Source organism: Ciconia boyciana, chromosome 6 (assembly GCF_034638445.1).
Source record: "Ciconia boyciana chromosome 6, ASM3463844v1, whole genome shotgun sequence".
NCBI lineage: Eukaryota > Metazoa > Chordata > Aves > Ciconiiformes > Ciconiidae > Ciconia > Ciconia boyciana.
This window is the reverse complement of record NC_132939.1, coordinates 57,704,766-57,731,392: the sequence shown is the minus strand read 5'-3', so window position 1 is coordinate 57,731,392 and position 26,627 is coordinate 57,704,766. Positions and strand designations below refer to the sequence as shown.

The 26,627-nt window shown below is 40.3% G+C and overlaps 2 protein-coding genes across 5 annotated transcripts in view; one reads left to right on the top strand and one right to left on the bottom strand.

The window, feature by feature from the left end:
* Positions 1–136: 136 nt before the first annotated feature.
* Positions 137–18,663, bottom strand: CCNK (cyclin K). 4 transcript variants are annotated; one of them, XM_072864674.1, is made up of 12 exons: positions 18,512–18,626; positions 16,849–16,973; positions 16,373–16,639; positions 15,257–15,338; positions 14,543–14,674; positions 13,602–13,707; positions 13,393–13,450; positions 10,821–10,990; positions 8,898–9,184; positions 4,829–4,862; positions 3,669–3,743; positions 137–1,461 (listed from the first exon to the last, which is right to left on the bottom strand). In XM_072864674.1, the coding sequence occupies exons 3-12, from the start codon at positions 16,567–16,569 to the stop codon at positions 839–841; spliced, it is 1,764 nt and encodes a 587-aa protein (XP_072720775.1). In that variant the 5' UTR covers positions 16,570–16,639; positions 16,849–16,973; positions 18,512–18,626; the 3' UTR covers positions 137–838. The 4 variants fall into 4 exon arrangements, with proteins under 4 accessions (XP_072720775.1, XP_072720776.1, XP_072720774.1 ...); XM_072864675.1 differs by having other exon boundaries at positions 16,849–16,915; positions 18,512–18,618; XM_072864673.1 differs by lacking the exon at positions 16,849–16,973 and having other exon boundaries at positions 18,512–18,663.
* A 355-nt stretch (positions 18,664–19,018) lies between these two features.
* SETD3 (SET domain containing 3, actin N3(tau)-histidine methyltransferase) overlaps positions 19,019–26,627 on the top strand; it is a 65,044-nt gene continuing 57,435 nt past the window's right edge. Inside the window, exon 1 of the mRNA XM_072865040.1 lies at positions 19,019–19,144. The gene's annotated coding sequence lies outside the window, so the exon portion shown is untranslated. The remainder of the gene's footprint in view (positions 19,145–26,627) is intronic.

Genomic DNA, 26,627 nt, shown 5'->3' with positions numbered 1-26,627 from the left:
TTCTAGTTGAATAAAATAAAATACATTCTTTTTAAATAAACTGATGAATAAGATTTGGGAGACCACTGCTGAAATACCTTGCAGTAAGTACCATAGTTATGAATTCTGAACTAATATGAAAAACCTGGAAATCCACTAAATTCAGAACTAATTTTATTTGGGTAGATGCGAACGAAGTAGTCCCATTTATAACCAGGATGTACATCACAGTAGGTTGTTACATTCAGACTTTCACACTTAGAAAATATATATATTATGTACAGGAATTTGCAAGTAGGTGTAAACATACAATACTTTAAGATACCAGTACATTCCAAAACAAAAATATCAGCAAGGCAAACACCTCAAAATGATTCCAGTCAGCTAGCATTCAGAATCTCTCTTAAATAAAGTAGCTTTTATGCTTGACATCGTGTTGTTTTAATTATTACTAAAAATGAAGTTTCTTACTATAGATCAAATTTCATGGTATCTGTCTACTTTGATACTCAAAAACAGGCACTGATTTCTAGAAGGAAATTTTCTTCTGATATAATTAAGCCAATATGGCTGGTTTTGCTAGTAGAAAGTAATCCAGTGCTGGAATAACTCAAGACAATTTAAACTTAAGTCAAACGTATAAAGTTAGAATAGATACTGCAAAGCTGATTAAAATCTAGAAGCCTATATCACTCACCATAAACAATACTGCAAACAGATCAGCTAAATTTTCATTTCACCACCTCATTTCTTCATCTAAATTATACAAATTACCCTCCTCTTCATCTTTACAAAGTAGGTTTTGGCTAGCTACTCCTGCCTAGTCAACATAAAGGGATATCGTGCAAATTACCTCATGCTATCTCATCCATGTAGCACGTCCAAGTCCTGCTACAGGTGGCATACCAGGCGGTGGAATTGGAGGTGGTACAGGTGGCTGTCCACCTGGGGGAACAGTAGGTGGGGGGTAACTAGCTGGTGGCATTCCCAGCCCTGGAGGTGGATGAGGTGGTACTGCATGAGTTGGAGGCAGTCTTGGAGGTGGGAAATTAGGGTTGTATGTAGGTGGAGGAGGATATCCAGGAGTAGGAGGTGGAATATTGGGCGGGGGGAATGAAGTAGGGGGTGGAGGTGGAACTGGTGGTGGAGGGTTGGGAGGATACACATGAGGATGATATGGTAGATGAGTTGGTGGTCCATAGGCCGGTGGTAAAGCTCCATAAGTTGGTCCTTCTGTTTTCATCATTGACTGAAGACTTTGATAACCCTCCCCTGACATGTAAGAATTTGTAGTAGACATCCCTGTAATATAACTGGTGGGGGGTGGGGGTGGGGGACGATGCGGCAGAGGTGGAGGTTGATGTACTGGGGCAGGATGAGCAGGGGGAGGAATCTGGACCTTTGGCATATCTACTGAGTCCACAGTAGTAGATTGCTCTGCTTCTCCCATTGAAACTGCAGTTGTCAAAGGAGGCTTGCGCTCTGGAAAAGAAAATTTCATTTATTTTTTTGAAGGATAGTGGCAACAACAGCTTCTGAATACTTTATAGTGTTTTTCCAGTTAACGTATCAAAAGAGGACTCAATTCTCTAAGTCACTGAATGCCTGTATCCAGTCAGACCTTCTTATATCACTAGACAATAACTAAGCCGTGTAACAAAGCTCCAGGTTCAGCTTTTCCCATTCTAAAAGTTAAATGCATCTTCCATTCTTACTACTATTTTCTTATAATTGAGATATTGTTCTACAACCAGCAGAAATTAGCAGACTGGTTGGACAGAATCACAACTAGCAGATTTAAAACGTAATGGGACCCAAGACACCAAAAACCTTTTGATCAGTGCTTCAATCTTCTTTAGTCCAGGCCTCTCTTCTACCTCTTTTATACTCTAGGAGGTGGCCTGGGATTACTCTCTGCACTTCACTTGCCTCCCATGTTGGGAAATATTATTTGAGAATACAGGCTAAAGTCTCAAGTCTTTAATGCTCAGTTCTAAACCTGTTTACCAAATGAAAGAAAAAAAAATGGAGGGTAACTAAGAAATTGCGATAGATTGCTTGGGACATGAAATCTGATCAGCTTTGTTCCACTGATTAGTTTCAGGGAACTCAGTACCTGACAGTCTAGGGAAGTTCACAAAAAGGTCAGATTTTTACAGAATTATACGTGACCATTTCTTGGAAGAACATGCTTTATGCTGTCTTCTCTTTAAATAAGGATCTTTAATTATTTTTTTTCCTCTTAATGCAGACATTATAAAGTAAGGAATACCACAATAAGAAGACTGACCTAATGGCAACATCTCTGTATGGTCATACAGTCAGTATTAAAATGCCCAACAAAAAAGAGTTTGGGGCATCTGGATATTCATCTTACTTGTATATATAAACATCTAAAACACTGTTCAGTAGGAAAAGTTATTTAGAAGTAGATATAGGGCAGTCATTTCCAGTGATATGCAACAACTAAACTGACAATGCTAAATGGAATTTGAGATAAATCCACCTTCTAGTACTTCTGTTCATTTGGTCAATAAACATTCTTAGTTTTCACCTGATTTTTCCTCAGAGCCCCAAAAGACAAGAGTTGGCCTCTAAAGACTGTTCTTAAAATGTTTCAGTGCTTATACAATGATTTGCTTGTATAAACAAATTCTATGAGGAAAATTTTAGATAACAAGGGAAGCAAATTCGTTACCTGCCTAAATAGGATTTACCTTATCTAAGCAGTCATCATTTTAACAGCAAAATTGTCCCCTAGGACAGCTACATAATTAGATCATGCAAGGTGGGTACGCTGGCTGTGGTACCTATGATTTCAATGGCTTCTGGCTTCTAAATTATAGCAGGCAATAATTTCCCCATTTGCTCACTTTCAGAATCATTCTGGATGCAAGATGTGCATTCAAGATTTAACAACTGAAGGAATAACGAACATGATATTTAGAAGAACCCCTTCATTCTTAATTAGACTTTAACAAACAGGAAAAATGGTCCCACTATATTTCAGAGCACTGTTTTTCTCTCTTGTAGTTCCCTGTTAGAAGCTGTCATCTTACAGTTACATTATGGACTGTGCTCTGTAAAATATTTATGTCATATTTAAGGGTCACTGGAAGGACAGCTAATGCATCAAGGTGCTGGAAGCACATTTTTACAACAGTACAGTTTATTTTGCAAACATAAGGCATGTGTGCAATGAAAGTTCTCTGGCAGATGAAAGTCCTCTTTTGGGACACAGCAAAGAAAGTATCCCCCTTATTGTTTAGAAGTTACACACCTGCAGAATTTCTATACTAAAAATGTAACACGGAGCACTTCTATAGGACAGCTGGAAGCTACTCGAGTAATATAACATGGGATCTGCCATCCTTTTGAGAACATAAGTTCCTTTTTGCCTGCTAGTGACAATTAGTTTTAGTCTTCTATGCCTTTAACAGTCACAGCTTTGTTTTGCCTTAGTCCACCTAGTATAGTCTTGTTTCCATCATAACTTTTTTGCTTCTGTCTGGAAAACTCTGTGCTACTAAGATGAAATTCCCTTTGGAACTTATCTACCTATATGCTTTTACTTGCCAAGCTGATTAATCAAGGCAACAACCTCTGCCCCCACACCATTACCACCATCTGAATGAAAAGCAAGGCAATTAACAGCAAGAGTAAATGTGTTTAAGAAAATAAAAGCTTACCTGGAGGTGGATGTGCAGGAGGTATTGGTGGATGTGAAGTTTCAATTTTGGGAATTTTAGATGGTGGTGGTGGTTCTAAAAAACATTTGGAAGTTCCTAATTGGCTATTGCTCTGCAATATTTTCCAAATTCCAACTCTGGTCTCATGCTAATGATTATCATATCATATTACACTATGCAAAAGTACAGTGGAAATCCTATCTACTAGGTATGTTTAATAAAGAAAACAAAAATAAAGACCTCTGTATAAATGAAGTGGCATCAAGTATCACATACAAGTCTTGCAAAAGAACACATGCCTACAAGTTCAAGCTATGTATTTTATAACTAGAGACAAATTGTCCCAGTAACAGTATCTAAGTGAAGATGAGCATGTGTACATTTTCTAGCACAAAACTGTAACCTGCAAATAGTTAAAACAAATCTCAGAAGAAGCTGAAATATGCTCTGCTAGGGGAACGTGTGTCTAGAAATCAAACAAAATGGCAATTGCACAGGAGAGAGGAGGGAAAAGAGACAGCTCCCTGGAATCTATCTGCAGAGCCAGAGAGGCAGAAGTGTCAGACTTACTTAGGAAAGGTTACAGAATCACATCCTAGCTGTCCTGAAATACATTGTTCCAAAACAGCAAAACAAAGAAAAAAAAACCACCCCAAACAAACAAATGAAAAGAACCAGATGTGATCACTGCAGTGAAGCATTTCTTAAGTTAGGCTATATATTGATACAAAATGCCTTTTACTGGCAGCCATGCCAACAACTGATTACAAGTGTCACCAACTTCCAACAGACTTACTGTTAGTGCAGCTATTTAATGACATGGTACCTTCACTCACTTCAAGGTCCCACAGCTTGCTGAAGAACTACTCCAAATGATGCATGGAGTTATACATTGAGAGTTGAGTAGTTTAGCAAGACTTCTACTGAACAGGCTGTATTAAGGGACTCTTGGGGCACAGTTATACTCCATTTTTTCAAGTTGTGCCGTTAGGAACATTTTGAAAATAGTTACAGTATATATTTAAAGATGCATTATTAGGATCAAAATAGTTTAGAACTGCCAAGCCTGTAAGCAAACAAACTAAGTGCATATCAGCAAATTACTTATTCTGGTTAAAACAGTAAAATGAAAGCAATACGAATAGAATAGTAACATTTACCTGATGTCTTTGTTTCTTCTTTTGGAGATACAGCCTGTTTAAAAAAAAAAAGATAGAAATAAGACCACTGCAAAATACAAAGCATTTTAAAATGGTAACAAGCGAGCAAAATCAGAAAAACTTACAGCCTGCTGCAGAGCTTTTGTACAGATCTGACTAAACCAGAACCAGTTTCCAACTCAGAGCCAGTTTCTTCCTTCCTCCCTTAAAAGGAGGCAGGACAAACCCTTTATTTGTTCCTATATTTTTATTAGGAGGCTAATAATGTCCAATCTCTTTAGACAGATGTAACACAAACATTGAACAAAGTCAAATTCCATTGGGAAAGCCCAGCTTAACTGGCAGAATGAAAAGACTGAAAAAATAGCAGCTATTTTAGATACAGCATTTCCTGCTGTTCTCACTATTGAGTATTACATCTCGTTTAATTTATTTGTCATGCACTGCACATACATCATGGTCCAGTACACTGCTCACTGAGCTGAAAGCAAGAGACTTGGCCTCTGTTCCCGATTCTGCTTTGACCTGTCATTCAACCTTTGCCAAAATCACTTCAGGCCTTTATGCTTTATTTACCAGGACAGGAGGGCAGTGAAAGTGTTGCTCAGTGTAAAACATTTCAGAAGCCTTCAGATGAAAAGCATTCTATAAAAGCCAAATGTTATGCCAGAAAAAAATTTATGCACGCTGAACAAAACCCACAAAACCTCACATCATCCTTCCAATCACAAGGTTTTGGTTGGTTTTTTTTGGTTTTTTTGTTTGTTTGTTTTGTGGTGCCTTTATTTAAGAAATCACAGACAAGGGAGTAAGAAAAATCTTTCCAGCTTACTTAGTCCAACTGAGATGGCTAGTTGATAGTCTTTCAGAAAAGCAGAAAACCTAACTGAAATTCTAAGTACAATAAGCTTAGTTACAAATGTATTTAAAATTAATTATAAAAGTCAGAGGGGAACGGTACATAGCTTCTCTGTCTTTTGAACAAAAGGGTTTTTTTTTAAGGGACTATTTACCTCTAGTGGCTTTACTTTCACCAACTGTTGCTCGGTTCCCATCACTTTACCTTCTGCAGCAAGAATGGACTTGCATTACACTCCAATTTGAACAATGAATTTTCCTTAATTCTGATAGGTATTCTCAAGATTTCTGCTGTCCAATACCAAGGCACGAAACTGCTTGAGGCTACCTCATTCTTATATTCCTTTGATAGACACTTCAATTCATCTTCAGCCACCTTCAGGCTGCTTTTCTACTTTTTAGGACAATCTTTATCTTCCCATTCCAAACATACACACTTTTCTTGGTGACTCTCACAGACCTGTCTGCTGCCTTCATTTTACTTGGGCAGTCTTTTCTCGATTTTCTAGCACTAAATTCCTTGTCTATAAACCGAATACAAACATTAGATATCCCTGCACTTTCAACAGAAGCAACTCTCCAGTACTTGCAACATTTCCAAAAATCACTCATTCTGTGAAGTCAGTTGATCCCTTCAAGTGGCAAGCAATTCAGTTATTGTGCATTTGTTAAGATGGAACAGTTTCCAGAAAATAATGTCACTGAGGTATAGCATTAGAGCAGAACAAGCAATTGGAGCCAAAAAGCTCGTGTGACAGAAAAACAAACGTCAGTTTAAACCGTGTTTATGCTAAAGAAAGAAAAAAAAAAGATTCAAGAAGCAACAAAACCAAAGCCTGTAGGAATTTAAATCACTTCTCTAGTAAAGGCAGCTGCTAAAATACAGATAAGCTTTTTTTTGGGTCCTTCTACTGCATTGTAGTTTGTATTGCTCCAGTCATGACATCCCAGGGTCAACATTACTGGTTTATTAGCATGCTGGTTGTTATTTACTACTTTCATAATAAGCTCAATCCATGCCACAATGGAATTGTTCTTTTAGTCCTGTTTCTGTGTCCATTAAAATAGTTCCCACTAACAATTTTTAGTTTAATCAAACTAAATATACTATTTCCATCTAATGATTCACCAGTATATTTTTAGTGAAGTCAACTGAACATCCAAGTGCTCTTCACCACCAGAGGTGAAGAGGATGTGCCGATGCTTTAAGACATCTGGTATGGGTCTGCAAGTCATGGGCCAATGCTTACAGCCGCTTGAAAGTATCTTGGCTCAGTAGAAGGTAACAGAGTTATAAGAGTTCATGTAAATGGAAAATTTGGCCTCCAGGAACAAAGTGTATTTATGTTCTGTACACACCAAAGGAGAAGTCATGCAAAGCCCTATTTATAGAAGGAGGCAAACATTTTAAGTAAGGTTTATGGTACATCTAACTGAAGAACATTTTAGTAGTGCCAAATAAATCTTTCAAACACTACACTTCTTTTTCTCCTAGACTGCTTTCTGGAGAAAGAATGATTTCAGATCACCACATGTGCTTTTCTCAAATTCATGCTGTTTGTGCCGTTCTCCTACAAAACTCCTCCTGTGAGTGACCCTTTGCTTTATATTTGTTCTGGATGCCTACAGGGTACCAGGACTTACCTTTCTATCTGTACTATTCGCTTCCTGAATTATTAGGTGGTGGTCCTTAAACTCTGAATTTCAAGAAAAGGTAAGTTGCTCTGAGGACTTGATCAGAGGTGATTGTTAAAGAACAGCAGATACTATTCATGCAAAAGGCACCACTTTATTCCATGAGGTGGTTCCTTAACACATGGGATGGGGTGAAATCAGTAGTACTGTGAAGGTGGAGCCTTTACATGAATGAACAAACATTCGTAACAACTTAGAATCAGATGAACACACACAGAAAATCCAAATTGTTATTTACAGTTTCTGATGCACCAACCTGTCCCAGTCATTTCTGTTGAAGAAAAATAGGAAGAGTCCCCTGCCCTTCCGATCTGACAACCCACGCTGAGTTTGTGCTGATGGTACAAAAGTATGAAAAGAAATACATACTACCTATAAAAAGCTCTCCCAATTTTTAAGCTAATTAACACATTTTATCAGCTTTCTATCCTGAACAACTCTAAAGTTCAGTGCAAGAATTATATATTTCAGTGCAGATTTTTTCCTCTAGTAGTAGGCTATATCTTGTAACTACAAGACCAGGGTTTTAGAGGCTTTTTTGGGAGGCTGCTATCATGAAGATGCTGCACTCTTCCAATTCCATTTTATTCTATTATTTGTTGCTTCTTCAAGGGTTTTTGGTTTTGTTTGGGTTTCTCCCCTCCCCCTTGACTTCTGTTCTCTAGTTTGGGCGTGCATTAATTACAAGTTAGAGCAAAAATTGTAAAAGCTATACAAAATTTACTTCCTAAATGGACTTGTTCCAAAGATTTTACTTCTGAAAACACTCTTCTTACTAAGTACATGCAAGAAGATTTGGGTAACACTTTAACACTTTTTTTTTTTTTTTTATAACTTAAAAGTGAAAAAAACCCACAAAAAGTGTAGATTAAGGTCTGAAAGCTTCATTTGGACTTGATGACTGTGGAAAAGCACTCAGAGTACTTGTGATATCCAACTGCCAATGTACTTTCTTATTTTCACTGATGAGGTGATAATACAGACAAAGTGAGACTTTAACATATGACGCATTTATAGGCTTCTACTGTTATTAGATTATTTTGAAAGACTTCTTATAAGAATTTTGACATACTTTGAGAAGCCACCATTCTCTTAAATTTGTAATCAAAGACCAGAAAGTCAAATAATGTCTTCATCAGCACTGTGCACATCTCTACATTCAGGTATGGCACAAGAGACCTCCCCTAAATCAAGCCTGCTTAATAGCAAGGACAACAAAATTTCATAGCACAGAACCACAAAGAGAGTTAGAACCTGAATAGATCATACTGACTTTAAAGTCTCTCCGCTGCTTTTGCCTCAAGTGGAATGAGGAATGTGGTATGCCAAAACTGTAAAGGCTGTTCTACACTAACATACTTGCCATACAATCAATGGAAGTCTACCATACAAAATTAATCACTAGGCTCATTCTTAGAGCAAACACAAGTCTGCAGCGCACTGCAGCCTTTAAATCAAATGGACATCAGATCAGCCTGAAAATAAAATGCAAGTTAAAGTTCAAAGTTAAACTTACTGCTGGTCTTTTAATCTGTCTAGGAGGACTTGACTGGGGTGAAGGCTTTTTAGATTGCTGTGCTTGTGTTTGCTGCTGCTGCTGCTGTTGTTGCTGTGCTGACTGTTGCGACTCTTTTTGCTGCTGAGTCTGTGATTGCTCTGAACCCTGGGATTGCTGTGATTGCTGTACTGTGGGTGCCTGGGGTGTAGATTGAAGAGATGGTGGCTGCTGCAACTGGTGAGGAGTATGATGAGGCATTTGCTGTTTTCCCTGTGAGTACAGATCCAGGATCTGATGACAGATGTCTTTAAAAAAAAAAAATTATCCAAAAGATTATACACCCATAATGTACAAGTCTACATTTAATACACAATAATCAGCTAAGTTTTTTAGTGGACATCAACTTCAGAAAAATTCATTTTAAATATTACTCATTGTTATAATGACCACTGATTTCATTTTTTAAAAACAGACTTTTTCAATTTATACTTGCATTTCTGAGTTTCTTCTGCCTATGCTAAACAATATGTAGATGTACACGCACACCTTCCAGAAGAAGAACAAAGTGTCTTGTTATTAATATACCATATGTTATTATTGTGTGCTTGGAGAGCCAGGTAACAATGTAACGACAGGACAGTAATATAGTAAGAAAGTGAGTTAAGGAAGATGATATGTTAAAACATACACATCTAGTTAGGCCAGTCGAAAAAAGTTTCAGGAAACTAAGTAAAGGACTAGTATTAAATTCTTCTTCCAACATGTTAGGAGCTAAAGGTCTGTCAGAAAACATGTAGGACCAACTGATAACCGGGTGCAAGAGCAGCACTCAAGGAAAAGAAAACCCTTCTAGAAAAGCTGAATGAGTTCTTTCAATGAGCAGTCACTGATGCAGTAGCAGAAACTGCAGACTTCCATTTTAACCCTCTTTGGCAGGGATTCAGCAGAGATCTATCTGAAACTGAAGCAACTCTGAAAAAAGCCATGATACAAACAGAGCAAGTAACGATTTAAGAAAATCACCAGAACTGTATGGTATTCACCTAAAAGTTCTAAGAGCAACAAAGGCTAAACCACCTGAACAGCAACACATACGGTTTCATTAAAACTTCCTTAGAATCAAACACCAGATTGTGACAAGCATCAATTTTTAAAGAAGGTTTCTAAAGCAATTTATGGAACTAGAAGTACGCTTAGCCTGACGTTTGTACCAGGTAAGTTAGTAAAAACTTTAATAAAGACAAATTAGTAGCCACATAACCACAATTTACTTAACAAGAGTCAAGAGAGGTCCTGCTTTACTTTATGAACTTCCTGGGGTTCTCTCAAGAGGACAAGCAGGAGGTAGATATGAGCAACACACACACACGAAGGGAATAGTATTAAGATATCTGTATTGATGAAAAAGATCCATAATTCACCCCCTATCAGAATTCACCTCCCCATATGCCAGAATTCATCCCCCATAATCTGTTCCTCAGTCATGTAATGCCATAAAACGTGACTGCAACCCTAGCATAATTTGATTAAAGAGGTCAACCATCAATGAGAAAACCACTGGAAACCAGGCTCTGTTAGTTCCAGTGTTCGCAGAGCTGCTTATTTGAAATGGGGAGAAGGGAATCATTAAAAAAAAAAGAAAAAGAAGAAAACACACACCACAACAATTTAGCAGCTAATTAGCTGTGTTCTAAACTAAACAAGTAGTAAAGCAAAGATTGACCACAAGACTGATCACAATACCTAAAGATGCTTCCAGACTAAGCCAGTCTTATAAGTTTAATTAAGAACCTGGTTAAGGCATAGCACATATGTCCTGAGTTACACATTCCACACAATTATTTTGACTAAAACCGAGGTAGAAAGCAATTTGCATTTACCAATGACCTAGATCACACAGTTAAAGGAAATACTCCTGTTTGCGGCAAATGTTTTTCATACCTTCCAGAACATCAACAGGAACATCTTGGACAAATTGCTCCCACCATCGTCTGTACATTGGTTTTGATGTCCATTCCTGTATTTCAAACTTACACAAACGGCCTGCTAAGTACATAACTGCAACAGCTATGATCTCAGGTTCCCACTGCAGTGACAGTGTAGTGCAGAGACTGGAATATAAAAAAAACCCAAACAAAATGCAACCCTGAAGATAATTCTGATTGTCAAAGTACAACAATTTAATGTACAACAGCTGTAATTAACAGGGTATAAAATCCCAACACACTTTAACATCTCGGACAATTTTAATTAAGAGCCTTGTTAAACAAAAGAGTTTACAAAACTAAAGTGTTTCTGCACTACTGCTATCATGAAACAAGGTATTTTACACAGATAATACAGACGGCATATGCCTACAGAAGCGATACACCACATAGGAACATCAAGTTTGGAGTTTAAAAATAGAAAACCTAAGACTACTAAGGGTGTAGAAGAGGAAGGAAAAGACAGCATTATATTCCAAGTATGGGCAGCTACCTTCCACTATAGTCTCACCTGTAGTGTTAACTAAATATAGTGTTCATGTTCCTAAATATAGTGTTCATGTTCCTGGACTTCCTGTACACAAGTGTGCTGTTACTGCATTACACTGGTTAGGGAATGATGCCCACATTTGGATTTTAGAGTTTCCAAATGTTTTTCAATAAAATGTAAACAAGTACTAAAAAAACCCCCACAGAACAGCCAACATGAACTTGTAAAGCAATGTCTCAAGCACGATGCAAGTTTTAGATCAAGCTGTAAAAACTGTAAATGGTTATCTCTTGAATAGCCTGTTAAAGCTAATGCTAAAATAACTGATATTAATGGTATTATTGATATTAACTATGTTCCTGTCACAATCAAAGTTACTGTTTCTGGATATTAATTTTAAATTACAAAATTTGTTTTTCTTTTTTCTGTTCCCTTTTTTCTTTCTTTTTCCTCCATAAATTCCATAACATAGAATCTGCTTAAAGAATTTTAGATCCATCTAAGTTTCTGCGAATTCACTGATGAATTCATTATTATGTCCTTAAAAGCATCAAAATAGTACCCTAGACAGTGGTTTAAATCCATTTTGTCTCCAGTGGGCTACATATAACTGAAGGCCAATGGGATACTTAAGCACTGGCAGAATCAGGTCAGCAGTAAACAGTAAAAAAGACACAAGAACTAGCTCTTAAAACATTGATTTCTTATTATTAGTTTGATGACATTTACTTGGGGGGCACACTGCAGCTGCGTAAGAACAGAACCCCCTATTCTAAAGGCCTGTAGCACAGAGTACGGAATTATTTTCCCAGGATCCTAGAAAACAAGTACACTTCTAATATGGTGCCTATTAAGTAAGCACAAGACAGCCTCTCAAGAACAGAGCTAAGTATTATTTGAAACAATCACTCCAACTTCATACTAATGTTTTCCTGAAGTGCATTTTCTTTAATTATGAAATTTCTTGAATTATTAAACACCATCTAATTCCAACTACAGTAGTGTCCAAAGTTTGATGGATACATAACAGAAGTTTTCCCTGACAACAGTGACAGTCAAGCCGTATTTTTGTTCCATCTGTAAGATCATCACCTGCAAGACTAAGAGCAACTGAAGTAAACATCTCTTGACATCCAAATACGCTAAGCTACCTTTTGCTTAACGTAGAGTTTAGGTGATATCTACAGAATTTGGACTGAGCTACTTCAAATTAGGCATATGAATAAAAATGCACCTCTTTTTTAATGGTGTTCTACTGCTGTAGGTATGACTGAAAGCAATGTATTTAGCATTTCTGAATAGTCAGGCCACTTACACATTTTCTTAAGGGTTTGTGATGGAAATTAAAAATTACATTTAACCGTCCTTGCTGAATTATCTTGCCCAGTTCTGTAGAATCCTCCTTAACAAGACTAAAGTGTATCGAGTTGTTTTGGGTTTTTTTGTTTTGTTTTTTCCAATACCACACTACACATGAAAAGTCCTTCTACACATACTCCTGTTAATTGATATGCAAATCAATTGTTCAAGAATTCTGTACTGCAAATTCATTATTCAAGAAATTGTAAATCTGGCACTAAAAACTGTATTCCTCACTGAGTTTAATAGCTAGTTTACTATTACCAAAATACCGCTTTTAAAAAAAAAAAAAAATTGACCAACATGATGGAATTGGGAAGTGACTTATTTTCTCAGAATGCACCACATATCTCAGATTGGGCAAGAAGCCAGCTTCTATCCTGGAGATCTGCAATTTGGTTTGGCCCTTTCAAACGGTAACCTTTTTTTAATGCAGCACTAAATAATTACCACAAAACTGCAAAGGTCTTAACGGTCTGCTTCTATGGTCATCCTAGATTCCCTGCTCAATGGAACTATCATGGTAATGATGGAAAGAAAAACTGATTAACATGATCAAGAAAACATAAAACAAGCAGAAAACACATAACAAACATTTGTCAAAGAAATATCTAATCCCAGAATAAAGTAAGCAACAGTAACTATTTCACTTTCAAAAGGTTTCCTAGAAGTGTCTTACCTGTCATTGACAAATGTCCATGCCATTTGAACCAGTTTTTGAATTTTATTTTTGTCTCCTGAAAAACAATCAGAAAAGTTGTAAGAAATAAAATTAGGAAGGACAAACAGTTTGGAATAGAATATTCTTGCACTGTTAATGTAAATTAAGTTCTGCAAATTAATAACAGGCAATAACAGGCATTACTTGCTCACCCTGTAATATTTTACCTTTGAGTTGTTTGGCATACTTCAGAAGAAATTGGTACGGATGTTCCACTTGCAAGTCAAACTTTATTGTTTGTAGTAAGATTCTTTCAAGGACCATCACTTCTTCCTATGGAATGTTACAAAGTAACCACAATATTATTCCTTCTTTTACTCACAAATATTTCATGCTGGTATAAAGCATGACTACATAGCATCTCCAGGCAAACATGTTTGTCCGCTTTTGCTTGATTAGGGTTTGTCTCCAAGGAGAACAGAAATCTCTCCAACTTAAAACATTATTTTAAACCAAGATACTTTTTTCTTCACATTTATTTGAGTCAGGAGAGGGGATATGGTATTTAAAATTCCTTTTCCTTCATGGAGGAAAGAACTGAACCAGACACAGCATTAAAGTGCCAAATATACAAAATCACAACAAAAAGGTAAGCTCTCACCACATTTCTCTCCCTAGTTTCAGATCCTTCTGCTATTTATAACAAGCAAATGTTGAGAGAAGCGTACTTTTGCTAAGTCAAATACTCTAAACAGGAAACTTCTCAATACTTTTGAGATGTAGTTCTCTTACTTGACTTAAGATTTGCTATTAATTGCTTCTAAAATGACACTAAGACTGTCCAATATGATTTATGTCTTGATGACATTTCTAGCTCTGACCAGAATTACTCGGATTTACTTTAATTTGCAAAATAACATCAGAATTCACATGAAATCAAATGTAAACTTTTTATACAAACAATTATCCCAGTAGGCTCCCAAAGCTACTTGTATTAGCAAGAATTATTTTCATAGTTACCTATCACATTACCCAAAAGAGCCATAAATGCATGCTGAAGATATAATTTAATTTAGAACAACTGAAAATCAGCCAGTGCTCTAATGAACGTATGTCACTTTGCTGGAGTACAATAGGATGAAATCAACTTCAACATGAGTACTTTTACCTTTGGGTCATCTCCAAACTGTCCAAACTGTACATCATTTAGCAAGCTACGAGCTGTTTTAATTATATCTTTACATTTCTTAGGTGTTTCTTCAACTTTCCCTGCTAGGAAGAGACAGCAGGCTCCTGTCACCTAAAAAAGAAAGCGTTTTCAAAAAGTTGCCTGCATGTACATGTGCAATACAGTATAGCATTGTAAAAGTACTGTCAGTTTCCATAAAGAGTTCTGTAGAAGTTTCCCAGGAAAGACTTAACAAGCACATTAATTTCTAATTTTATTATAGTGTTAATTTAAACTTTTACTTTCTCAAAGGAAAAATACAAAATTTGGAGTACTGTCTGTTTTATACAACTTTATTTCAAGGTCAGAAATCCAAAGCAGAATTTGTCCTGGTTCAGCATTGTCTGTCAAGCAGTTTTAGGATGGTATTACACTTCTTTTTTTCTTTTAGCCAATACAGGAGTGCCAGAACTATAGCTGTTACTCTTTCTAAAGAACACTATCAGCAAGACATAACTGCAATGTCAATATAAATATGTTTCTAAGCATAAATAGAAATGTGTAAACAAGCAAGAACAGAGTATTTTAAGCTGTAATGATTAAAAGATAAAATGCTTATTTTTCTGTGGTGGCCAGCAGTAACTTATCACCATTTTAAATAGTCCATGCATAGTGTAATCACTGCATTAAGTCATCAATATTGTAAATACTTACATATCTTGGGAATTGTTTGAAGGAATGAAACATATAAAACCGATGGAAATAAATTATTCCGGTTGCTAGAGTATCATAATGTCTGTGGTGCAGAATAAGGACTTTCAAACAGGGCATAAAACAAATTTCAAACCAAACATGCACAAAGGAAAAGACACATTCTGCTGTATCAAGTACCTCAAGTAATTATCCGTTTAGTGACCAGTTACAAAACACTGCAAGTAAAACAGGAGCTTTAGAAAAGAAGGCCACAAAACCCCTTAAGGCTGTGTAAATACTATGATTCAGCTCAGATGCAGTTGATACCTAAAGCATTTATTGGAAGCATGCAAAGTCCCGATCGTGTTTATAGGAAGATCCACGCAAGGTCATCCTCGTGTTAAACCATACCTGCTTCAGAGAAGATCAAAACCAGCAGTAGGTACATGAAGGAAGAGAACAATTATCACTTCACATTAAAGTGTTGGTGTGGAGGAAAGTTACTAACTATTCACACCTGCAAATGTAAATAAAATCTGAACATGCTCCCTACTCTTCTCTCTAAGGAGAAGAGTAAAATTTCATCTTCACCCAGTTTTATTAAACAAAGAACTGAGGAGATTAAAAGAAGAATAGGAATATAAGAAACAGAAAGTTTAAGTGGCCATCTATGAGACAGTGGGGAGTACTAATATATACAAAGTTGTAACCCCCAACCTAAACAAAAAAAACCCACCCAACCAAAACCCCAAGAGTGGGGAGGCAGAGGTCAGAAGCCTCAGAGGCAAAATATGTAGAAAAATGAATGCAAAATTCAAAAACTGGGAAGTCATGTAGATTCATGTAGTAAGAGACCAAGTTTTGTAACTGCCAAAACTTATCCTTAGTTGGCAAGTCTGTATCACCTTACTTCTCTACTGCCAAAGTGGTTCAGCTGAAACCTTGTTTATCCAATGAATGGATAAAAATTGTGTAGGAACATATTACATCAAAAGGCAAGTAAACTCAAAAAGATTTTTGATTAATGATTAAGAAACATTTGAACAGCTAACTAAGCACATGACATTTCCTGTACATTTTATTCTGAAAATCCCCATTCATAAAGACATTTCATACCAACATGAGTTTAAAGGATACAGCCCTAAACGTGTTCCCACATCGAATATGAATCTGGCCCCCTCCCTGCGGTATCGTGCCTCAGTAGCTGGATCAAGCCCTTCTAGCTGTGACGGTGTATGTGCCAAATCTTTCTTATCCCAGTACCAACATGGCTTTGTATGGTCCAGGTTTGCCAAGTTTACAGAAGGGCTGGAATTTTCTTTATTCTCCTTCATTTATTAAAACAGAATTGTTCTTGCTTTTTAAGTTTTCAAAAAGGAAGTCTTCAGATAGTTGCTTCAGAACCTTTAAGAAAAGACAAAAGGACTTCTTTTAAAAATGGAGGGGACTTCCCCCCGATCAGAGATGAGTAAAGAGGAATAGTGTTTAACCTTGCCCATTGGAAGGGACTTTTTCTATGCTCAAAGACAAGTAATATTTAACTTTGCCCTTATCCTCCCCACATACTGCAAATTCAATTCAAAGAAATAGACATAGGTTATCTTTGTTATTACCTGTTTAATAAAGAAACTCCAAGAATGCACAATATCTGCTACTTCTTAGTAGAACAACTTTCACCTACTTTGTCCACAAAATAAGGAAAAACAATCCAGTGATGGTAGCAGCAAGATTTGAAAAGCTGGGGGGGGGGGGGGGGGGGGGGGGATCAACTCACTGTTCATAACTGGGAAACACATTCATTAGGTCAGTCTGAATGGCAATTTAAATACCCACTTGGTCTTCCGAATACCCCTGGGTGGTAAGATAGCAGCAACCACTTGGCAAAAAGCTTTGTACAGTGGTCTGTACTTGTATTACTTGAAGAAAAAAAGCTAACAAAAGTAGTGTTCTTTCACATACCAAGATCAAGACAACTGATGTGAACCTGTAGGGTAAGGTGGCATCTAAAATAATCCCCAAAACAAGGCAGTTGATTACACTCAAAGAGTGTGCTACTTTCCTATGTTTACCAGCACTTAGCCTCTGTATAGTTAGGTCACAAAGCTCTGCAGGCAACTCTCTGGTGTTTGAGTTATGACTGATGTTCAGCCATGCCTCAATTTAACGACAGAATGAAGACTGCCTTGCTGTCTTTATTTCTTTCAGGCACAAAACTACTCTTACTGTAATTCAATAAACTTCTTACTGTAATTCAATAAACTACAGATACTATGCACAAATTACTGCAGTCACCTGCAAAGGTTCCCATAACAAATAGCGATTAACATATGATGCAATATATTTGCTCTAAGCAAAACAGTCAGAGGAAGACCCAAACTTAAAACTCTTAATTTTAAGCTGTTAATTTTCCAGATGTTTCCCTTCTGAAAACGGAAGAAGATCACATGAACTGCCATAAAAACCATGCCTGCAACCAGCATCTCACTCAACTTCAAAAACTTTCTCTTTTTCAGAATAAAGGAAACCATCTTTGTTCCACGTTGGTTTTGGAAGAACCTTCACAACTACTGGTACCAGTCACAGACCAATCCAAACTTTGTCACAAATAAGGGAATGGCTACTTAAAACTATTTCCAGGACCAACAAAAGAGCGCTGTGCCACGACCACACATTCCCATCACATTTACCAAGAAAGCGTTATTTTTTACAACTGTTACGGGTTTTCTGCCTTACAAGTTATTTTGTTGTCTAAGTTCTGAGCAGTTTAAAACCCAATTAACCCTAAAATCGCCCGAAGAGACGCGATCTGCTTCTATAAGCAGCGAAAGCATTTCTGAATGCAAAATCAGTAATAAAAACCATCAACCCGAAAGCATCCTAAACAAACCACCTCAAGCATCCTGATCCAAACTGTAACGACCGAAAAGAATAATACCACTTTCTTCCGCCTTTTTACGCACCCCATTAATACAGAGAAGGCTTCAGGAGCTCGATCCCGCCTTTTTTACATCCTACCTCAGACGAACCAGCCGACCGAGAGCCCGGCTCCGTCCTCTACAGCCCCCAAACCGGCGGGGGGGGTTCAGCTCCTCCCAGACGCGGCCCGCCCGCCCGCCGCAGACGAGGCTGCCGGTGCCCGGGGAGGCGCTCGCTCCGCTCCCCGCCCCGGCCTCCCCGCTCCCTGCCCCTCTTCCCCAGGCCCCGGCTCTCGCCAGTGGGCGGCCCGGGAGGGCGGGCGGCCCAGGCCACCGGCGCCCCACGGCCCCACTCACTCACAGGCCACGCGCGGGAGAGGAAACCCCAGCGGAGCGCGGAGCCTCTAACGACAGCGCAGCCTCCGCGCCCTGCGCGCCGCCATCTTGGGAAGCAGGCCAGGCCGCTCGCTGCGTCATCACGTCGGCGTCACAAGCGCATAGCGCGCGAGGACAGCGCCCCTGCTGCCTAGCGGCCAATGAGAAGCGGTAACCCCCGCCCCCCGGCCAATCCCCTCTTCCTCAGAGGCTGCTAAGCGCGAGAAGCAGGCGGGCGACGTGCTCCCGTAGTCTTGGAGCAGGCCAATCAGAAAGCCGGAGGGAGAAGATTGCAAGGCGTGGGAGCCAGTAGAAACCTGAAGGCATGAGTTAAATCCCAGCCAATGGGGGAGCTGCCATGCCCTTTTTTAAGACCGGTAGCGAAGGCGAAGGGGTGGTCGCTGGGGATTGGCCGCCACGGGTCCCGGAGGGGGCGGGGCCTTCCGGCTGGGCCAGTGGCGGCGCCGGGGCGAGGGAGGGGGCGGGGCCGAGCCGGGAGTGCGGGGCTGGGGCGAGCTCGGCCGCCGCCTCCCCACCCGCGGGCAGCGGCGTCCGGCGCGAGGGGCTCGGGCTCCGCGCCGCTCCCTCAGGCAAGGCAGGAGCTGCCGCCGTGCGGGAGGTAAGGCGGGGCCTTGCCCGAGGCCCCCTCTCCCGCCCCAGCCGGTTGCCCCTGGGCCAGGCCCCCCCGCCCCGGCGGGGCCCGGGCCCCTTCCCCTCAGCCCTCCCGGGGGGCCCCGCCGCGGCCGGCCCCGCCGCCTCCCTTCCCACGAGGAGGCGCCGCTCTTTCCGGACGCCCCCGCCGCCCCGAGACGCGCTCCGCGGGCCCAGGCCTCGCCGCCCCCGCCTTCCCCCCTGCGGCCCCGGCCTCCCCCCCCGCCTGGCGGCCGCGGCGGGCCGGGCGGCCGTTACCCCACGCGCGGGGCGCCCACGCGCCACGCCCCTCCGCGTGCGGGGCTGCGCCCGCCCAGCGCCGCCCCCCGCCCTTCCCCCGGGGAGCCGCAGCCGCCGTGCCGCTGGCGGGGGCAGCGCGGGGCCGGCTGCCGGCGCCCACTCGCCGCGGCGCTTCGCTCTCCCGCCGAGTCGCCGGAGGCGGCTGGCGTGCGCTCCTCGGCCTAGCGCCGGCTCGCTCCGCTGCTCCGCCGTGGGCGGGTCGGTCTCGTTTCAGCCCGGTCTGCGCGGGTTTAAAGCGAGCGAGGCGGTGGCATTCGCGTCTTCACGCTCGTTTCCCTTGTCCCATCCCCCCCGAGAGGCTGATCAGAAACCAGAGCAAAACAAATGGCTTAAAACTGCTTTCCCCGTGATGTAATGCCTTTTTCTGTGTGTGACACGTTTTGAATACTCCCTACTCCTTCGGCTTTCCAGAGAGCCTCCCGTACCTCCAGCTCTCGGGGTCTGGCCCAGGAGTGTTTCTGCTGGTATGTGGCTCCTCAGAGTCCTCCTCCGGCAGGAAGAGAGTGCTCTGGTTTCTTTACTCTTCTCACCCAGCCTCCAACCTGCTTTAGTAAAGGGATTAAACCTTTGGAGGGAAAAAGGTGGGGTTTAAAACTAGAATAAACCATTTAAACTGTTTATCTACAGGGGTGTTACTCCTGAAACAGTCTAGGTGTTTCAGCCTCCCCCTGTTACTACAGCAGCTGCTGAGACGGAACTTCTCGTGAACCCTTCCTCATCTTCCTTCTTACTCAGCAACACTTGCTTAGAGTTGCTTAAGCTGAGGCTGTGCTTTGCATTTGTCGTTAATTCTTACAACTTCCTAAATTTTGAATTAGTGGCATTTGGGGTTTTACATATTTAGCTGTCAGGACAAGCTCTGTTCTTCCTTTTGGAAGTTGTCCCTCACAGCTTAGTTCAAGGCTGCTCTTCTCCCAAGCTTGGTATCTGCTCTTTTGGATGGACTTGTCCTTGGAACCTAAGCTTGCTCATGAGAGAAAGTTGAAAGCAAATTGCCTTTGTCCGTTCTAAGAGCATGTAACGTAATCACCTCTCTCTTCAGGTGACAGCTTTGTTCTGTGACAATTGCTACTAACATTAGCTTAATGTCTCGCAAGTGTTTTCTGCTTTCAGTTGTTGTAAGCTTGTAACTATAAAGTGAAACTTAGTATTTTGTAGGTGAGTAACCAGTTACAGCATTCTGCATGTCCGGCATCTGTTTCTGGTGCAAAATAGTAAGCCAGTGTACAAGTTGTTGGAGGGAATGGCATGATGGGCACAAAGGTGGGGGTGTTTCCAGATATTTTTGCTCAGTTAAGTAATCTAATATGGTAGAGATTCAAGCGTGCCAGCTTGCGCTTTAATAGAGCTTTCAGTTATGTTCAGCAAGCTGGATTGAAAAATATGTTGAAGTACAGTTGAAAATACATCCTTGTCATGGTGTACCTAGAAATAGATTTAGGGTGTTGGGGGAAGAAATGCCACAACCCCTGAAATCATTTGTAATCTGTATGTTACTGGTCCCAGTTAGAGATGGCCTGATCTGTAGCTGGAGTCAGATCTGAGTCTTGAAAGAGACCTCTAATTTCAATATTGTACGTAACTTAAGCCATATTATTATGCCTCTCTGCATGGAAAAGTGTACATCTTGATGATATTTTCATTGTAATAAATATAATGAACTTAGACATATCTACTGTACCTAAAGTATTACATACTTTATCATAGTGGTGCTGATTATACAGTTAAACTGATGTATTGGGTAGTTTTCAGCAAATGAGTGTTCTAGTGGTTGCTCTTTGAAAGAAAGAGGCAGTTTAAGGGTATTGGAGATCTCGGGGGATCTGTATCTTTACTACCAGAATGTTGTAGTGTTCAGTGCTCGTTAAAGGACACATCACAATGCCTGTGGCTTAAGCATCGAGTGTTTTTGGAGGCCTGGGCTGTTCTGTTAGGTCTGTCCATGCTGATGACCGAAGTCAGAGTGACTTGCTTCATGCTCAATTAGGAGTTATATTTTATAAAGTGAGGTTAATATTTCCTAAATGGAGAACATGTTTAGAAACATGCAAATAAAAACAGTACTTTGGTTTTTTTAATTAATTCTGCTCAAAAGGAATTTGGAACAAAAAGTCTGTGGGAGTCTTCAGGAGGAGCTGAACTCGAGCAAAGAAATGAAATGACAAAAGTAGGTTGGCAAAGTGGTAGAGTCTAACAGTCCATTTATTGCTGCTTTTCTGCAAAGAGTAAATACTTTTTTATTTTCTGGTCAAATAGTTGTCTGAGAAGCTGGTTCAAAGAGAGGCAAGGGGGTTATTAATCATTAAGAAAGAACTTGAGTTGTTTCCTGTCAGGCAGTTAGTAAGCTATCTTCCCTAGAAGATCAGTGAGGCGTGTATAGTAAGAAGCACCCCTTCTGCCTCAGAAAGCTTTAATGGAAGGTGGGGGGACATAGGGACAATCCTGTAGTAATTAATATAATAGTTCAGAATTAGCAAGCTGATAAGTGTTAGTAATTATGAAATGCATACTTTTCTTTGTGATGTTGTGTCTTGGACATAGCCATTTTTCTTTGCCCTTTAGCATTTTGTGTTACCTTCAAATTAATAATTTCTTACCAGAAGTTTATATTTAATTTATGAGGCAGTCTTGTACGGGGAGAATAATGTCAAACTGACAGTACTTACTTTTTTTAGTAGATCTGGGAGTATCTTGAGCATCCCAAGTCAGAATTTTGTCAAGACCTGTTCCCTTTGATTCTAATTATGAGACTGTCTTTGGAAGTTGCTTCCCAACAATCAGCTAATTTTGTTGGTGTTTTTTGTAAATGCATCAAATAAACATTTAGTTGATTTTAGTAACTTCTTTTGATGTTATTCCCCAGAATGGCCTCTTCCCAGTATCACAGTAATATTTATATACCATCATTCTTTCCTTAACCTGAAACCAAAATGGGATTAATAAAGTTTGTTCTTTGCAGGATAGATGCATGCAGTGTATACAACAGTGGTTCATCCCCTCCAGATGCTTTAGACCTGTGCTAATGTTGGCAAACCTGTGATGGTACAGCTTCTTATAGCAAACAGGGGATTATTAATTTAATTCTGGCCATCCTTTGCCAGCTAACTTATTAGAGATACTTCAGCTTCCTAGGCCTGGTTTTAGGTGTTTAATAATGTTTTAACCAAGACTACTAAGTGTAAAATATGAGAAAGGACCTCTCAAATCTAAATAAAGTACACTAGAAGTTCTTCATCGTACCATAAAAATGCCCTGTTAGTGTTGTCTGGCTTTAGTCTTAGGTATTTGGAGCTAGACGTTGAAGAGACTTGTGCTGTAGTAATTAAAAGGCAAGATCAATGCCCAAGTTTTAACACTGCTTTGCATTCTTGCTCTTGCCCTTCCTCTGCTGTAACCTTCTTTGCTCCCTTTTTCTGTTTTTAGCTACTCTGCCCTACATTGGCTTGCGCCTGCATCTCTTCCGCCAAATGACTATTCCAGTTGCTCCATCTATCCCTGTCTGTCCTTTACCACTTCCCATACTGTTCAGCAAGTCTGCTAATGCTTTTTCTTTCTTTGAAGTAAGGAAGAATTAGCACTGAAGCCTTGCATTTCAATTCTGGGATCTGTTACCAGGCTAGAGCAGCAGACCTGTCAGCTGCAGGGAGGATTCCAGCTGTCTTTCTACCCTGGCTGAAGCATGCCGAGATGTGAGTGGCTGTGCTTGAGATCAGTTTTATCTCCAGTGAGTACATGCGAACAGGTGTTTGCATGCTCTGAAGCTGGCCACATCTAAGCACTACATAAGGCAGACACGAAGCATGTTTCTGGGACTGCAGCTGCTAATATCCTATTAAGAATCAAAATATAATATAGCTTCTAATTTGAGAGATTTCTTTTACTTTTCAGAAAGATTTTTTGAGCCCAAAGTAAAAGGCTGCTATATATTAGGGAATGACAGATTAGTATCTACTTCCTGTTTTATTTCATTCCTGGATGCCTTCCCAATATCTCTGAAGGAATTGGCTGACCTGTCCTGGAAGTGCCTGAACAGCAGTGCTTGAACCACCATGGTTTTCAGCCAGGGTGTTAATTTAGGCCAAAATTGTCTTTGTAGCTTAGGATGGGCTGCAAAGTGTATCAGTTCTAATATGTTGCTTTTCAGTTGTTTCTGTTAAGAGTGTGATCAACCTGCACTGAAAGGAGGGGAGTCCATCTCTGGGGCTCTTGTGTCAGCAGTCTGATTCTAGCCTTTTGCACGTGGATCAATTTTTAGGTTCTGCTTTTTATATATATTTTGGGATATGATATACAGCGATGGAATTATGCAACTCTCAATAAAACTAAGTCTCTTACATTGCAAATGCTGACTGTATTTCTTAGCAAGTAGTTAATAGCAATAGCAGAATCTTCCTTTGTCTTTAATGCTTTATAGCACTAGCATCCAAAGTTTTCACACAGTATTGTTTTAGTGGAGTGGGAAGAGGATGTAGTGTGTGGGTTTCCACTTCCATGGAACCTGCATTAATGGTCCAGTACCTCACATATGCTAGGTCTTGCTCAGTGTGCCCACACTGATGATGATTTAAGGGAATATGAGTTAGTTTGCAGGGAAGGGATGGTGGCAATCAAGCATGAGTTGTAGGCTGTTTCCTGCCCCTGCTGGGCCTTCAGGGTGGTTGGATTAATTGTCTTTGTGGCCACTCTTGGAGCCATTTGGTTATCTTTACTTGATGACTAAGTTTATAGATGTAGCTGCATAATAACTTCAAGTTCTGAGAGAAGGAGCTTTTGGGTTTAAGAACTTTTGTATTGAAATATTTCTGACAAGGACTTCTGAAAGATCTAGTTTTGCAGATTTGCTTCTAAGTAATTAAAGTGAACAGCGTCTTAGTGTCTGCACTTACGTAATTTGCACATCTGTATATATACTCTGTCCCATTGTCCAAGTCATCAGTGAAGACGGTAAACAGTGTTGGTCCCAGTATTAATCCCTGGCGTACACCACTGTGACTAGCCTCTAGCTGGACTTCATGCCATTCATCACAACCTCTTGAACCCAGCAGTGCAGCCAGTTTTCAGTCCACCTTATTGTCTGCTTATTTAGTTGGTACTTCATCAGCTTGTCTATGAGGATGTGATGGTAGACAGTGTCAAAAGCCTTACTAAAGTAGAGGTGATCGGAGAGTAGTGGATGCTGTTCAAGGTTACAAGGTTGGTCAGGCATGATTTCCCCTTCATAAATCCATGCTGACTGTTCCCAATCACCTTGCCCTTCATATGTTTGGGAATGGTTTCCAAGTTTATTTGCTTCAACAGCTTCCCTCCACTCAGCACTGGTGAGGCCACACCTGGAGTACTGTCCCAGTTTTGGGCTCCCCAGTACAAGAGAGATGGAGATACTGGAGAGTCTGGTGGAGGACCACTAAGATGATTATGGGACTTTCTTCATATGAAGAAAGGTTGAGAGAGCTGGGACTGTTCAGCCTAAAGAAGGCTCAGCAGGATCTCCTCAGTATGTATAAATACCTGAAGGGAGGATGCAAAGAAGGCAGAGCCAGGTTCCTCTCAGTGGTGCCCAGTGACAGGACAAGAAGCAACGGGCACAGACTGAAACAGAGGAGGTTTCCTCTGAACATCAGGAAACACTTTTTTACTGTGAAGGTGACTGAGCACTGGCTGGTGTCCGAGTCTCCATTCTTTGATATATTCAAAAGCCATCTGGACACAATCCTGGGCAGCTGGCTCTAGGTGGCCCTGCTTGAGCAGGAGGGTAAGACAAGTTGACCTCCAGCAGTCCCTTCCAATGTGAGATTCTACGAGTTGTTGGGTGTTTTTTTAAAGTTTGTTTAAATGTTTCTTTTCCTGATCCTCTCTCACTGAGCATAGGTCTTCCTTACACTAGGTCTCAGGGCCTGGGATTCCTGAAGGCAGGTCTTATCAGTGGAGAAGGCATAGAGTACCGAAGTCTTTTTTCTGTGGCCTTTGTCACCAGGTCCCCTGCCCCATTCAGCAGCAGGCTCACACCTTGCCTAATCTTACCTTTGTTTAGCTCCTGATGCACCTGGAGAAGCCATTCTTACTGTCTGTGTTGTTGTACTTCATGTCCCTTGCCAGATTCAACTCCAAGTGGGCTTTGGGTTTCCTAACCCCATCCCTGCATGCTCAGTGTCTTGCTTCCTTCTGGGTCACCTGGCCCTGCTTCCACCTCTTCTGTTTCTTTGTTTGAGTTTTGTCAGGAGTATCTTGTTCATTCATGCAGGCCTCCTGCCACCTTTGCTTAACATCCTGCACGTAGGGATGGACCATTCCTGAGCTTGGAGGAGGTGATCACTGAAAGTATCACCTCTTTACAATTCTTAAAAATGATGGAGTAGTAGCAGAATATCTTTCTTTTCATCCTTCAGTTTTCAATAGCATGCTCTTAGAAGAGGTGAACGTAGCAGGCCACTAGAGCATATTTTGTGAAACCAAGAATGGATGCCCAAGTTAGCAAATACTGAGTTATCTTCTTGTATCAGCTCTCTAGTTCTGGGAAGCCATATAAGATTTGTTGGAGCATTTGATGCTACTTTTTTTTTTTAAATACAAGACTATGATTTATCATTTTGAAAACTTTCAAAAGGTAAAAGTGTTCTGTTTAGGCATATGGATTATTTTTGTTACATTTTTAATACCTGTATAGGCAGCATTTCAGTGTTTGTGAAAAAGGTTCTGTTTTACTGCTTTGATAGACACTACACCTTATTCTGGTTTTAAAATTGGTTTTCCAGACTTTCACTGGGATGTAGTGAATTGTTGCCAATATGCTCTTCCATTGACTATTGATGGAATGGAATAGAGGTTGATATCAAAGTTCACAAAGTTGGGCTTCTTAATTCTTCAAAACCAGTGATAAAATGTTCAGATCTTCCAGTCTTTGCTGATGCCCTGCACCTATTTACAGGTTAATTTATTAAGTTCTACCAAGTGAACCCCTGATCCAAAAGCATTTCTTTAATGCATCTGCATAGGTAGTTTTTGTTGAACATGTTACTAGAAAATAGCTACTGTTGTGTATCTAAAAGCCTGTGACCCATTTGTCCAGTTCTTCAGGGTTTTTTTTATGTAAACAAAACTGACTTTTCAAAATAGGTTCACAACCTTCTGTGTCAATGCTCCATTGCCTTGTA